At 39.2% G+C, this 16,956-nt stretch overlaps 1 protein-coding gene across 1 annotated transcript; it reads left to right on the forward strand.

Moving 5' to 3' along the window:
• The first annotated feature begins 3,372 nt into the window (after window positions 1-3,372).
• On the forward strand, window positions 3,373-13,879 carry LOC117288973 (breast cancer anti-estrogen resistance protein 1-like). The gene is made up of 3 exons (XM_033769852.1): window positions 3,373-4,514; window positions 5,446-5,676; window positions 8,266-13,879. The coding sequence occupies exons 1-3, from the start codon at window positions 4,257-4,259 to the stop codon at window positions 10,381-10,383; spliced, it is 2,607 nt and encodes an 868-aa protein (XP_033625743.1). The 5' UTR covers window positions 3,373-4,256; the 3' UTR covers window positions 10,384-13,879.
• Window positions 13,880-16,956: the final 3,077 nt, after the last annotated feature.

Raw genomic sequence — 16,956 nt, forward strand, 5'->3', positions numbered from 1 at the left:
GATAGTTTTTTTATCTCTACAATAACAAAATGAAACATAAAATATTCAAGATTAATTTAAATAAGTGGTGCCCTTCATTCACACATTTTGAAGGATGACATTCCTCAAGACATTTTTCTACAAGTGATAATTATAACCATGTTAACTTACACAGTGCATGTATAAAGTTTGTTTTATAATAGTGATGTTTGACTTCCTCAAAACATTGACTGTGGTACACTTGATGTTTTGACTTCATGTTAGTGTTTTGACTCATAATGGGAACTTGAGATACAAAATGTTGTATGTTGCTAGTGAAGATTGCCAAACAACACAAGGTTCAAAACAGAGTTCAAGAAGAGATGGTACTCACAGATAAAAAAGTATAAATAAGATAAGGATTCAGTGTTAGATAAACACCTATAGGACTGTATGTTTGTTTTTGTAAAGGGAAGGGTACATGTACCAAGGTATTTTCTCCATAGTAAAGGGCATCTACAATGTACCCATGAAAAATTGGTAAATTTCTACTTGAGTATTTCAAGGGCACCAAGGTAATAACCAGGGGGCATGGAGGCTTTCCCCTTTACTCTATTAGGCCTGCACCTTTATTTATTTATTTTTTATTTATAAATCTCCTCAAAACCTTTTAAAAATGGAGAAGATACGAAGATTTATAAACTTTATGGACTTTTGAGGCAATTGTCATTGTTGTCAATCATGTACTTTTATTATCATGTCCATATTGTTTGTGTTTAAGGATCTCAATGTCATTGACCTAGAGTGATTACTGAGAAATGATAAGTGACTCTTCATTGTCAACAGACTCATAATGTCAATGATAGGTCAATGGGAAGACCCTGTTAGTTCGCAAAGTAAAAGGAAAACCATGTAATGTTCTAGGCAAATGTGTGTGGATCATTGTATTCTACTTTTTAAACATCTTTCTAAACATATGCATTTTATAACAAACGGTTACAAACGCTTTTCAAAGACCAACTCGACCGATCCAAGGCAACGTGTTCCTTTAAGTCGGATATGTTTACTGTTTAAATTAACGACGTACCTCATTAGGTTGTGTCAAACCCTTTGTAAATTCCAAAGTAAATGAAACAGGGCTGCCGGATAAGCCTAGGCATTCAGATATTATTTGTCACAAACTAAATCTAACAAACATATGTCGCTGAATTCTCCAATGAAGTAATTAAAGCTTTCCCACGTCGCATGGTACATGGAGCGAGCTGGGTCTGTTCTTCATTACCAAGTTGTGGTAAACAACAATATACATTTCAGATATCATATGGAGGAAATATTTCAAGAAATACTTTTGTGACAAGTATCTTTATGATGAACACTGGATTAATTTGGTGTGTTTGGAATTTGGTGTTTTTGTATTGTATCCTTGTTTTGTCAACAGCTCAGTTTAGAAGGGGGTGCCAGTCAGAAGCCTTCCAACCGTTTACTGCTGTAAAACAAGGGATCACGTACACCCCAGTTAAAGTTACAACCAGGGAAATGGCACAAATAGTCTGGGTCAAGGAAGACATTTCATTCTAGCCAATTTTTTTAGCTTAGCAGCTGTACCAGCTAAATTTCAATTTGTTGCTTGTTACTTGTTACTGGTATTCAGATGTTGTTTGCTTATCCTGAAAGCCATGTGGTAATTTGGTTGGTAATCCTGTTTTTATCAAGAAGGGAAATTTCATGCTTAGCAAATTTGTGTGCTTAGCACCTCTATGAAATTAGGCCCTGAAGGTTGTATTGTAAACTTGGCCTGGGCTATACAGGACAGTTACATGTGCGAGTTGAATGACTTCTGACTCAGGCACCCACAAACAATTCTGACATAATAGGGAGACTGCCAGCATAACGGCTATAGCTCAGTTAGTAGGCAAAAACTATTAAATTGGCTCAAAGGAAACCAACCTCTTATTGCCACAAACATCCGCCCACGAATAAACCCCCCAAAACTCTGTTGTTAATTTTAGCATTTTTTAGAACTCAGTTGGTTAAAGCTTGGAGGTTGAAGAATGGAGGTAGAACTCCATGGTTAAAGTCCGATGGTTTTTCAACCATCCCAAATAGCCACCGGTAAATCACAATGTTGTTTAACCCTTGTACAGAGACACATTTTGATTTACACTATACTCCAGTTAGTGTTAAACTTCTAGGCTGAAAGGCACCCATTCCTATCCACCCTTGTTGCCGTAGAGCAATGATTTCCTGTCAAACTTCCTCAATTTCCAGTGAGGTCCTTTGATGTAATCATGGTGTGGATGACTTCGTCAGGTTCCCTGTATCACATTCTAGTCACACTGTGTTGATATTTCCTGTTCAGGGTTTGCCCATAATTATATACTTTTTTTCCAGTGACTGGCCAGCAGAACTAGGATCTAGCTTGACACTGGACCCTATTGGTAATTGTCAAATACATGTCTTCTCACCTGGTGTATCTCAACATATATGCATAAAATAAAAAACCTGTGAAAAATTGAGCGTAATTGGTCGTCAAAGTTGCAAGATAACTATGAAAGAAAATACACCCTTGTCATTGTCACATAGAGTGTGTGCTTTCAGATGCTTGATTTCGAGACCTAAAATTCTTAATCTGAGGTCTTGAAATCAAATTTATGGAAAATTACTCCTTTCTCGAAAACTACTTTCTTTCAGAGGGAGCCTGTTTCTCACAATGTTTTATATCTCAACAGCTCCCCATTACTCGTTACCAATTAAGTTTTATGCTAACTATGACATGTATATAGTGTCCACTGCCTTTAAAGACATAGAGGAAGGATTGTAATTTATTACAATCTCCAAGACAAACAGCTCGCAAAATTGGAATTGTCCTATTAGGCCCTACCTGTTTAGTAATGTTTCATGAAGTGGTAGCACTAATTACATAGAAAACTGCATGAGCTTTCATAGGAACCAGGTCTTCATCTGATGCAATGAAAGAGAACAAGCTAACTACAAACAAGAAAGTAACGGGTGAATGAATTCAATAACAAAAGGTGGATTCAGTGACTTAAGAGGATCTATTCCTGGTTGTGGATCAGGGAAAACATGGTCCCTATTAAATACTTGATCAATTCAGTCCAGGTACTTAACAATCTTTTGTTCAGCTGCTTTCCTTGAAGAAACAAACCAGAATGTTAAAGGAAACCGCCAGCTCATCTCTGACAGCTGATTGGTCCAGACAGACATGACATCACAGGAAGAAGCTTATTGGTGCATTCCATAGTAACCACAGGCTGTTGTTTGGCAAGGTGCAGTGTGTACATGGACTTGCACTGATAGGAAGTCGTATTGGGATATGGGGACGAGTGGTTCCGGTGGAATCAACACACAACTATTGTGTTGAGTGGTTTGCTATGCCTACGCCGTCAAGCTTCATAGAATGAGCACTGTGATGTCCAGACTCACATCCTGGACAGAAAGAAGGCGAGTCCCTTGTTCGGTTAAATAGCCAAGAGCTGAACTAGGTCATTGCACAGTTGACATCTGATATCAGTGGTGTAGATGTTCTGTGAAATCCTAGCCGGTTAATATCAGATCTAAGGCATTGAATGTCATGGATTGTGTTTCATATCTTGTTGTTTAGTTGGACTGGATGTCTAGTTACTTTATTTCCACGACATTGGTGGCTTGAAGACAAGTATTTGGTGCTGACTTTCTACAACGTTTAACGACTTTGAAACGAACAGATGGTGTTGAGCATTTTCTACAGCTCACAATGGTTTAAAAGTGACATCATGTACATGTGCATTTGCAATGATTTTATGCCGTCAATGAGCTACACACTACCTGTAATGCATAGCAGCATTCAGAGCACAATCGATTGACATTTACAACGACAACTGTATTGACTTCACACCCATGATACATAAATTCTCCGCTTGGACGTCACGGCATAACATTCTCCTACACTACTACTGATGCTAGATAACTCATGGTGCTATAAATAGCTCTTCCACCGCAAGTGACTTTCTCCTCAGAGTAAATCATACAGAGCCTCAGTGTCTTCTGAACGAGCCGATGCTCAGACGTGTTTTTAGTTTTTCTATATCAAACCACAATCACTGCTGGTAAATCAACGGCTTGTGTTTTCCTGTGCTGGATCTTCAGGTAGATCGGTCTACGACTGTTTCATGATTGGTTTTTACTTGCGGCCAAGTTAACTGGATCTACTCTATTAGAGATACATAAGATTTTCTCTCGCTTGTTATGATTTTGTAATCAACAGGGTTTGTCAAAATTTACTGCTGGTACAATAAACCATGTACATTCAGGAGGAGAATTATTCTAAACTCCCTCGGAATATGGACCCTTTTTTGATGGACGACCAAAGCATCGTCTCCGAGAATGGCTACGAAACCATGACCTTCGGAGGTGACAATGTTGTCACGGAAAACGTAGCTTTTGCTGAGGTTGGATACGAGACGATGAGGTGTAGGTTAACTTGCTCTATTGCAGCAGAAATGTGTGTAGCAGAAGATGAGCCAGATTATGAGCATATGGATGGGGCGGATGAAACGGTAAGATGCGGGACTAAGGTTTAACTCTGTCTTTCCTATCCTCTCAATTCAGTTATATCAGTTTGGATGGCCTATAGAGCTGCAATAGATGGAATAGGTAGTGTCATCTGCAGAAGTGAGCCATCAATGCTTGGCAGTGAGCCACCATTCATGCCAATATCTTATAAAATTGTAATGTTGAATTATGTGATCCTGGTGGATTCTAGACATGGAGAGTTTTAGTTTAAAAAGTACAGATAAGTCCTATAGATGTCATTAAGGTGAGGCTGAGTCAAGTGTATGGGATGATAAGGCTGTTATTGATGATATAAGTCATTCATTGATCATTGTGCATTCAGATTACCAATGATTATGGTCATAGTGTTGTGTATATAGCCATGATATTCTTCCTATCTTTATCTGATGTATAATTGGTTTAGCTCCTATAAAAAAATCTTCAATTGTTTTAGTAAATAGTCTGCATTGTGTATTCAAGCCTGTACATAATTGTACTTGATAAACATTTGTACCTCAATGTACTCTATAAATGTTCATACATACCCCCCCCCCCCCCGGGCCAAATATCATGCCTATGTCTGGGTTTATTGTTTGATGCAAGGCAGCTACAGATCAAGTTGAGGATGGTTTTACACATGTTCCACTTAAAAAGCCTAGATCTGCACTCGGCAAGAAGTTCGAGAAAGATGCAGTTCGTGGAATAAAGCTGTTGGAATGGCTCTTTGTTCTACATCTCACTCAAGCAAGAGTGTGCTTGTAGTTATTTTAGCTTTGTGTTTTTATCTGCAGTGAAAATCTTTCATTGATTTTACAGGAAAAGTTTTCACTCAGCAGATTCTGATGATTTGTCTTAAACTCCAAGGTAGTCGCAAATTCCTTGATTTGAAGCAAAAATGTTAAACATAGTTTTCTTTGAATCTTTTCTCTCTCACAGCACGTGCTAGCCAAAGCGCTGTATGACAACAATGCAGAAGCCCCGGACGAGTTGTCCTTCCGTCGGGGTGACATAGTGACTGTACTGGAACAGAACACCAGCGGCTTAGAAGGATGGTGGCTATGCTCACTCAACGGTCGCCAGGGTATCGCTCCCGGTAACCGGCTAAAGATACTAGCAGGAATGTATGAGAGTCCACACAGCCCGCCTCCCTCTCAGACTGCACAAAAGGTGGGTCTTTTACTAAATTTAGATTGATACTTAACATGTCTTACATTACTTTACAAACCATTTATTGCATAATGCTAGCCAGAGGGTTTCTTTGGGGCACCATTTCATTTTGTGGACACCGTTTTATCTTTAATTTGACTAAACAGTTTTAAATTTCCAGAAAATTTTGACGAAATCCTGGCTTAAACCTTGCTTTATTGTGGTGCAGCCATCTTTTTCTCAAATGAAAACAGATGTTGAACAACCAAGCAAAGGCCATGAAGACAGAATAGTTTGGCAGTTTTAAATAAATATTCAGTCAAGGCATTAATTTATGATGAAGTGGGGGACAGGCCGGGGGGGGGGGGGGAGGCTTGAACATATTCCCTAAAAGTTGCACCGTTTTTGTTGTTGTCTTCTTTACTTTCTTCAATGAGCTTCATGAAAATTGTGCAAAGATCTACTACAGATACGAAACCCTGCATGTCTGTTCATAATTCTTTTATTGCCAAAGTGAGGATTCAGAAGAACTTGGGGTCAAACTCAAACAACATCTCATCACCGGTTCATGCATTTCAATTTTTAATTAGGCCGTACACTAGCCAAACTACCAAGTTTGTAACTGTTTGCATTTAACATTTAAGTTTCCATGCACATGTATTGTACAATGTACATTGTTATACCTCTGTACAAATTGTGAAGTTTGATTGGTCGAGAACCAATCACGTGCCGTGCAACAAAAACGCATGTTACATGGCTCGACGGGCCGGGTAACATGAAAAGTGATGTACACCGGTGTACATCACCTTGATCGTTCCCAGCATTGGTCGATTTCCAGCACTGTGTACGAAACAACCGCGGGTTTGAGGGAATTTTGTTCTTGTTCATCTGCTTGTTAAACAATGAATGTCCGTCATAATGGCACCCTCGGCTTCGCCTCGAGTGCCATTTTTCCCCTCGGGTGTACAATTGCGATGGACCCCGTCACAGCGTGCAACAATTGTATAATGTTACCTGTACAAATTGTTGTACATTGTATACTGTACAATGGGTACAAGAGGAAGCGGAGTAGAGAATTCAATTTCCTGGGAGCAAGGTTGAGCTTCCTGTAATGGAGCTCAGTGACCCGTCCTTATCACGCACACAAAAGTTCACCATCTTGAGAAAACAAAAACGCACGGCACATCCTAATGTTTCAACAGCTCACAACATGAGATTACACAAAGACTGATTTCCTTTAACCTTTACAAGTGAATCATTATTCATGTGGCTTGTACATCCTTTGCAATGTACTCTTTTAAGTGTTGTAAAACACCAAGTATTTTATTTGAAAGCAAGTATCTTTGTGTACATTTTTCACATTGTCACCTAAAACCTAAAAAAAATGTTTACTTTTGCTATTCTAATTTTATAAAAAATTGTGTTTCGATTGTCTTTGTGATACTTGACTTTTTTTGGATTAGCTTGCGATACTAAAGAGAATGTTTTTAAAATGATTAAGTTTCTTTTCAAACTTTGAGTTTTTTGTTGTTGTTGCAATGTCCCCTTTAAGTTGTGTGCAGTTTTGTCCAATGTCTTCTCAAATGTTGTGGGTTGTTATGTTAGGGAATCTCTAGGAATGACATTTCCCTAGTCGCAGCAGTGGTTTCAAAAAGGTCTAAAACCAGAGTCTGGGCTATATCTGGATCCTTATTGCACGCTAGTCAGGAGATTATTATTTATGTGTCATCAGTATTACTCAATCTATAGAGGTCAAGGTACCAGCCTTGGCCTGGCATTCCAGTTGTTCCAGCTGTTTTCATGTCAATCCTGTTATTACTTCACACCAGCTTTATTGATTTATAACTGCTTTATACATTGCTGTCTCCTGACTGTCTGCAGGGGAAATACATCAGATCTTTAGAAAATGCTAATTTTGTTCTTAAGATTCCTTTCCAAGAAGTTAATAAGGCTTCAGATTTTTTTCTTGTGACTGTGCATTGGAATCCGCTTGTTTGAATTTAATAAGTGGGACTGATTTATAATATTGTTCTGGACAGAATATAACTTTCAATTGAAATATTCATTATTATGAATGATGAATAAGTTCATTGAAATATTGTATTAATTGGGAGACCGCCAGCAAATGCTAGATAGCTTGGTCGATAAAGACCTGCCATGTTGAACTGGAGGTCTTTTTATATATTTTTTTAGATAGCTCAATTGATAAAGACCTGGCATGTTAAACTGTAGGTAGTTAGTTCAAATCCCACTCTTGTTCAATCTCATATGAATTGAAATATCATCAATAATCAGAATTCATATTACTATTTCCCTCTGCCGTTTACGGTGGTCGAAAAAAAAAGGCCATTCTTCCATCTGGGGTAGCAAAAAAAGAAGAAGGGATAAACATGTCAATTTACGTCATACATTTTGTCCATCCTGAAAACTAGTTATGAACTGTAATCTGATCTTCTTGTTATTTTTATTCTAAAGTGAACATTTCTGGAGACATCCGCTGAGGAAACGAGGCAATGTTGACATAGTTTAATGTTGTTTTTATAAACATGGCACCAGGAAGCCAGACAATGTTCTTTGCACATTTTTAAGTTTCCGTTGTTTATTCAACAGATAAAGACCCCACAGCTGATTGGACAATCCTACATCTACGACAGTCCGAGTGCAGCCCGTAACCCCCTATCAAGGGGCCATGAAGACTACGACATCCCAAGGAACCCGGGGACGGGGTACAACACTCAACAGCTTGCCCCCCTTGCGGTACCCGTCGCCCAGAATAATTTTACTCAGCAGCTCTCTGGAGATGAAACTTATGATGTGCCACCGAGCCTTCTCGCTTCCAAATCACCTTCGCCAACGGACGTCTACGACTCTCCGGCGAACCATCGGAAACAGTCGAGCGAAGACTTGTATGACTCGCCGAAGAAGCAGCTGCAGCAGGACGTTTATGATGTGTTGCCTGCCGCTAAGGATCCCAAAGTACCCATGGATATCTACGATACTCCCCCCATGAAAGGGAGAGGTGTGGGCAGTCCCAGTCCGCCCAAGTCCCCGACTGAGGTATATGATGTACCGAGCTTGTTGCAGGGAGCTCAGAAGGGTTTGACGCCTGAGCCTCTTCCACATTCGAATGAGAAACTCATTCAGAGAGCTAACTCATTGGACTTGTATGACACTCTACCTGGGCAGAAATACCCAACAGACGTGTACGATGTACCACCAGCTCATGAACTGTCTGCCAAGAGACCATCCCTTCAGAATGAAGGCAGAACCAGTAAGGATGATCTGTACAATAGTCCATCCAATATACCATCATCCGAGGGACTGTATGATAGCCCAGGTAAAACAAAAATTCACATCACAAGTGTTGGCAACGGTCTACACAGTTCGGACAATGTTTATGATATTCCGCCACAGGTCACAAGAGACAAGCCCCGGTCGGGAAGGTCGAGCCCGGTATATGGCAGATCCACGGAGGAACTTGAAGGTAAAATGAATCTGTTGACAATGTCCAGGCTTACAAAATCAGCAGACAGTCTCGATGACTGGTCAGGAATACTGGACATAAACTCTGCCATGGACTTACTCAGCGAAAAGCAGCAAGTGTTGGAGACTGCCATCGCTTACCTGATGAGCTACGTAAGCAGCACATGGCGTCATCAGTCCAACCTGGAGCCGCGAATCCGTGAAATCCAGTCGGCCTGTAAACAGCTAAAGCTTGCCTTGGAGGAATTCCTAGAGTTCGCCGACACATGTATGACAGGTGCCGTACGACACAGTGAAGAAACCTGGCATGAGAGCCTTAGCAAAGCTGTTAACTGTCTTAAAGAGTCGCACACCTCCATGATTAGATGTAGTGCCTCATTGGATGAGATGAACTGGCAAGTGTCCAAGCTCATCTACAAACCAGGCTCGACAGTGGCCAGCGAACTTGATCAGTTCGCCCTCGCCGCAAGAAGCGTCAGTGATGACATGAAAAGGTTTGTTGTCCTGATTCAGGAGAATGCAGCTTCACTATTCCGCGTCTCCTTCAGTAGAAACTTGAGTAACCCCCAGGAGCGTCCATTACCGAATCCTCCTCTTAAGTCTTCCAACGCAAACTGGCATTCTGCAGAGAAGGAGACCGCACAGAGGAAAGGGGTTCAGGCAAGACCCCTTCCTCGGCTTCCACCTGGTGACGCCCCTTCTCCAGGACAGGCTGATGATCTAGACCACACCCCTAGAAAGGAAGGCACTGCAGATTATGGCTATTTAACAAAGAAAGACCCCCTTGTGAACAGGCAGATCATTGTTACAGACCCAAACGCCAAGCAGCCTTCGGTCCTCCTCCCAAATGACAAACAAATCTTGGAGTTTTATGTCAACGACATCGAGTCGCTAGTGAACACCATGAGTAATGCAATTGATGTGTTCTTCACCTGCATCGAGGCCAACCAACCACCCAAGGTCTTTGTTGCTCACAGTAAGCACATTATCCTCGTCGGACACAAGTTGGTTTTTATCGGCGACACGCTCCACCACAATTTACAACACCAGGAGGTGCGCACTCGGATCATTCGCTGCAGCGATTTCTTATGTGATTGCCTGAACGTTGCTGTGAACACCACCAAGTCTGCGGCGCTGCAGTATCCAGGCGTGCAGCCGCTACAGGAAATGGTAGACAGGATCACCGATGCTGCAAATGCCACGCAGGACTTGAAAGCCGCTATTTTGCAGTGTGCTGCTCTGTAATGAAAAACCCCAAACTATTTTTCTTTTTGTATATACTATCTCTGTTCATTAAATTTCATTGCATGTTCATTTACTTCAAATTGGCGTTGTTTCAACAGTACAGTTGATTGAACGTGGGTGACCTGAACTCCGACCAAAAAGGCATGTTTTCGGTTCCCTTCTTTAAAGATGGCAAAATTTTACACAAGTTGGTTTGTATGTACTTAAAATTTACAGTGTTTATTATCTTGTTCGCAACCTTGACTTATAATTTATAATTGTATTGGAGGTTTGTGATTACAGAGGGAAGGTTATAGAGGTCAAGGTTTTCATTGTCTAGGTCCGGACATGAGGGCTGTTGAATTATGATGCAGGCAGGCCTTGGGCTTTTAAATTTGTGTTTTTGAAAATGAAGTCCATTTGGCGAGTAGCAAAACTTTGCTTTTGACTTGCCCCCTACAACGCTTTTATTAGCCCAGATTTGAAACTTGAATTGTCGTCAAGTTGACTTCAAAATATATTATTTGTTGTGATCGTCGTTGGGTTTCACTTTCACATAGAAATGAGAAAAGTAAAACAAACTGCATTCTGCTGGGTACTTTTTGTACGACACAAATCACAAACATCCATAGATTTACTTTAAACTGTACACGCTTAAAGATCATGATAGAAAGCTTCTCTTAAAGTATTGCTTGCTGAGTGCTGTAGTTTTTTAGTAATGGGTAAACAATTTCACAAACGTCTCGTCTCAGTGCGAAATTTGAGCATACAACAGATTTATGCGACTCTCCTGAAACTGTTGCTCTGTGATCTTCACCATTTTCCTCAAAACTTGACGACAAGTGAACCTGAACTTTCTACAGGTAAATTATATAACATACATCTTCATTCACAACCACGGTGAGTGGAGATTCATGTCATGGCCAAAAACTTGATCTACAGTGTACAAAGGTAGCAAAACCCTTTAAACAGGTAGATGCCATGTTTTGTTTTTATTGGAGCCTAAAAAATAGTTTTTACTAGCCCGCTGGATCTTTATTAGACAAAGTACACTGTTGGCTGGGTTTAAAGGACAAGCCTGTGTGATCAAATAATGCCCCTGACTGTGAAGCTGATACCTTAAGTATGATATTCCAATCTAATGCATTGACTGCCCCCTATGCAGAAAAACCCTCAATCTGAACTTCGGATTGTCTATGCACAAGGGAACCAATAACCTTTATTTTTTTAAATTGTATAATTTTGTACCATACATATACGTTGTACAATACGTAGATATTCCATTATTATAAAAAAATCAGCATTTTAACGTAACTGTCATTCAAACTGTAAAAAAATTAGTGTTTTTTTGTTGTTGTTGACACCAACTGAGATTATATTTAAAAGTAAAACAAAAGAATGACAAATACAGATGTTTTGTTTTTGTTTGGTGGTTTTCATTAGTTTGGCTGAATAGATCAGTGAGTTTTGTCTCAAATTGTGCTTGTTATTCATGGTTAGGGACTCTTATGGTGAGAGCGAGAAGGGGCGAGCAGAGTCATTTATTTGTTCAAAATTTTACAAAGTTTAAAACATGACACCCCTTAACCAAAATATTGACAAAATAGGGAGTCTGCTATTATTAGGGCTCGATATCTCAGTTGGGTCAAGCGTTTATGCAGAGGTGGTGCGTGCAAGTCCCGCTATAGTAAGTTGTTCTTTTACTCAACCCACAAATAGATGAAGACATCAATCATACTTGGTAGGAAGTTTTGCTCGCTTTCTCTGTGAAATTTGTCCACTTCTTGCTTTGCCCATTTTTTCACTGACGATGTGCCCAATTTTTGAGGGCAGTTACCCCTTTCCTTGCCTTTCTTTTTGTAAAGATTTGTGACTAAAGTGCAAGTAGGAATTCACTGTAATGCTGAGATATAACCCTTTCCCTTCCACGAAATCCTCTTTGATTTGAGTATTCATGATTTGGTTCTTGACAAGGGAATTTGCATCTTGAATGTTTCTTCCCTGTATCCAGTTTTGTACATAAAGTCTTTGGTGATTGGTATGTTGTGGAGCTATGTTTTGAAGTATGAAACTTGTTAACTGTGTGAAAGAGTCGCACACCTCCATGATTAGATGTAGTGCCTCATTGGATGAGATGAACTGGCAAGTGTCCAAGCTCATCTACAAACCAGGCTCCACAGTGGCCAGTGAACTTGATCAGTTCGTTTGAAGTATGAAACCTTATTTTTGCCATAGCACCAAGTAATGGTTTATAAGGTGCTGTGGCGCAATATACAGCCATTCAAACCAGGAACCTTGGGGTGTATCCCTTCTCTTTATAATGAGTGCACTGGGTTCTTGTGCGTGCATTACACAACTCATAAGTATTATCTCCCCCAAGTCATCCATTGGTTTTATACAAACATTTTATGATTTTGTGAAGTAGTAGAATTCTTGGCAAAACATTTCTGAAAAAAAAAAGGGAAAAAAACAATAACAGGGTGCTATTTGATTACATCGTCTGTGCTTTATAACCATGTTTCATTGATTACTAGGGTGGGCCCAATTTCATGGCTCTGCAGAAACAAAGGAAGCAGGGAATTCTGTGCTTACGCCAAGCTTTTTTTACTGGTCAGAAGGGAATTGTTGGTTGTGCCCTCCGCTTACTCGGCATTATTTGCTTAGATACCATGTATACAGCTAGCACTGAAATTTGGCGCTTAACGGTACACAGTAAGCGGAGAATGGCATTCGTAGGAGCAGAACTCGGCGGTATAAGCACAGAGCCAAGCATTGGGCCTGTATCACAGAAATTTCTCTTTCGATATCGATTAAATATCAATATTGAGGAGGAATGTGTTTTCCTTGAGGACCGTATGTTACAAAGACGTCTTCTTTATTTAACAAAAATGGTTTATACTATAATTATGCAGTTTCTCTGTATAAAAATGAGGATATTTCTCATTGAATGGATAACTTAAACAGTATTTAAAAGACTAAACCTTTGACATTTACAAAAGAGCCACAGCGAGCCTGGACTTCCTGCAAGAACGCTTCGTACAAAGCCCAGTGAAGAAAACACGCAATGTTATATTTTTACAGGGCACATCTTAAAACTTGTCCAGCTGTTATTTTTTATAACTCTTGTGTTGATGTGAACATTTTAACAATAAATTGTAAAAGATTCTCCATGCAACCAGTGTATCTTGCCTGCCAGAATGGCACTGGAGTGTACAAGGTTCATCGTTGTGTAAATAAAGGTTACATGAATGGTAGGCCTATAAACCACTTTTTGAATACTGCTTTTATTCATCTGTGATGGACTTCTGGTTTTCTTTCCAGTTAAGAATTTCATATTTTACCTTGAAAATAATATGCATGACAAAAGGGTCGTTGAGTCTTACTTTTCACTTGGCCTGTGCTGAGGTTGTTTTATTTATGAGTTTGAAAATTGCATATTTTGTACAAATTTAAACATTACATGTATGTTTTTAAAAAATGAATCGTGTTGATTACAATAAACCTATGGATAAACCTACTGGACGAGCCTTTCGTATTTTTATCTGTTGCTTTTGTACATATTTTTAGGTGCACATTTTTTCAGCATGGTGCAAGTTCAATAATGGATCATTATTTGTCAACCACTAGTCAATGTCCCAGGGTGAACATGTATGAAATACATCCTGGGTACCAATAGACGATGTGACCTGTGACATCACATGTTTACAAAAGAGCCATAGAGCCTGGCCTTCCTGCAGGCATGATTTGTACACAGCTCAATGGAAGACAACATAAAATCTTATATTTTATGGAGATTGCACTGTCTAATTCTTTTCAACTTTTGATATGATGAAAGGGGGCACATCTGAAAACTTGTCAAGCTTTTACTTTCATAACTTTTGGTTTTACGTGGAAATTATGACACAAAATGTCAACTTTCCCATTGGACCAGTGTAGTACAGTGCCTGCCAGAATACTTAAAGAATGTACAAGGTTACACTTGTTGTAAACAAGGTTCACATGGTCTATAGTAGACAGCAGTCACAATGATAGTCCCTTGTTTGAACTTGCTCATTGCTTAAAGGCAGTGGACACTATTCGGATTGTAAAGACCAGCCTTCACAGTTGGTGTATCTCAACATATGTATACAATAACTAACCTGTGAAAATTTGAGCTCAATCGGTCATCAAAGTTGTGAGATAATAATGACAGAAAAACACCCTTGTCACACGTAGTTGTGTGTGTTTAGATGGTTGATTTCGAGTCCTCAAGTTCTAAATCTGAGGTCTCAAAATCAAATTCGTGGAAAATTACTTGTTTCTCACAAACTATGGCACTTCAGAGGGAGCCGTTTCTCACAAAGTTTATACCATCAACCTTTCCCCATAAAGGTTTTATGCTAATAATTATTTTGAGTAATTACCAAGTGTCCACTGCCTTTAATTTGTGGTTACCAGATTTTACTCCAAGACAGATGTGTGGATTTGACAGATTTTTATTTGGTGGAAACCAGTCCAAAATGGACAGCAAGACAATACATTTTTTTAAATCCTTGACATCTTCCTCAGCCCCTCCTCCTACCCCAACCCAAAGAGAGGAAATATGCATAATATGTATATGTTGGCCTAGTTCTTGAACTTGTCGTTGTAAAATTACTTCTCTTGGCAAGCATAGCCCAGCCCCTTGTCCTGGTTAACCATATTCATTCTCAAGAGGGCGCTATTCAAAATAAACTGCTATGAATTGTGTTGGATGCTGGTGATCTTGGATGGCATAGATGACTAAATTACTTCAAAGGGAGGGGGGGGGGTGTTTCAATGTATTCATAGATAAGCATCTCTCCAGTGCTCTTTACCAAGTAATTTTTTATGGTCATTTAAATTGTGGAGAAATTAACAAAGTAATGTAAGGCCTATACCCTTTCATTAAAAGAAACGATCTGTTTTTTCCTTCTTGGATTGGGCCTTTTGTGGGTTTTAAATTCTTGGAAATTAAGCACTCCATAAAAGTCACTTTTACAGTTTTTTTCTCTCATTCAAATCTGTTTATTTATTGTTTAAAGTATCATTACACAATGTTTGTACAAATTAAACTTTTAGTAAAACAGTGTCCAATAAAAATGAGTTGTGAAAGATAGTCTTTCGGACGTGATCTGGACACTGAAAAATGTCAGCTTTAAAATAGTTTATGTTTCACAGAAAAATGGTCTGAACTTTAAATTAATAAGAAAGCTGTTAAACTACGATGTTATTTTTATTACCTACCAATCAAATAACATTGATACCTTCAACACTCACCATGAGGCTCTGTACATAAGTTTTCTTATCTTGTGTCAATGACAGGTCTATTATTTAAAGGCAGTGGACACTATTGGTAATTACTCAAAACAATTATTATCATAACATTTTTCTTGGTTATGAGTAATGGGGAGAGGTTGATGGTGAGAAACGGCTTCCTCTGAAGTGACGTATTTCTTGAGAAAGAAGTAATTTTCCACGAATTTGTGTGACATGTTTTTTTTCTTTCTTTCATAGTTATCTCTCAAATCCGACGACCAATCGAGCTCAAATTTGCAGAGCTTTGTTATTTTATGCATATGTTGAGATACACCAAGTGAGAACACTGGTCTTTGACAATTACCAATAGTGTCCAGTGTCTTTAAATGTCTACTTACCAAGTAAGGTTTTATGCTAATAATTATTTTGATTAATTAAAATAGTGTCCACTGCCTTTAATAATCATTCATTATTTACAATTCTGAACAATTGCTGTACTGGTCAAACCATTCTACCCCAATGCCCTCACAGCTCTGTAGGCCTATTCTAAAACCATGTGTAACTAAAAGAACCAGCTTAAAGGGAAGGCACACATTTGGTAGTTACTCAAAACAAATATATTAACTTAAAAACTGACTTGGTAACGTGCATTGGAGAGCTGTTGATAGTATAAAACATTGTTGGAAACAACTCCCTCTGAAGTAACGTTAGTTTTTGAGAAAGAGGTAATTTATCACTAAAATAATAAGAGACTTCTAGCTAGAAGTATTTTATTCCTATCTGAAAGCACACACATTCGTCCAACAAGGGTGTTTTTTCTTTCATCATTTTCTCGCAACTTCGATGACTGATTGAGCCCAAATTTACACAGGCTTGATATTTTATGCTTATGATGGGATACACCAAGTGCGAAGACCTGGTCTTTGACAATTCCCAAACGTGTACCTTCCCTTTAAACCGTGGTTTTAAAAAGTGCAAGCAGTGCAAGCAAAACCACATAGCATCCTTCCAATGACGGAGATCGCTCATCACTCAGAAACACACAACAGTAAAAACGCATCAAAAGTTATCAGGGGTGGATTTCTCAAAGAGTTAAGACTGGCAGGGTCCCACAGGCCACGATAACGAGAACAAAAACGAGATACTTAAAAATTCACGCGTTCTCTTTGCGTCGTGATCGTTATCGTTTTCGTTATCACTGAAGTGTGACTTGGCCTTTATCCCGAGTTAGGGCTAGCCTTAAGTTTTTAACATCTCCTTGGACTAGTCCTAGGACTTTGTCCTAACTATTTGTGAAATCGACCCACGAACACCCACCTTCCAGTAAACAATGATACC

This window comes from Asterias rubens, chromosome 4 (assembly GCF_902459465.1).
Source record: "Asterias rubens chromosome 4, eAstRub1.3, whole genome shotgun sequence".
Lineage (NCBI taxonomy): Eukaryota > Metazoa > Echinodermata > Asteroidea > Forcipulatida > Asteriidae > Asterias > Asterias rubens.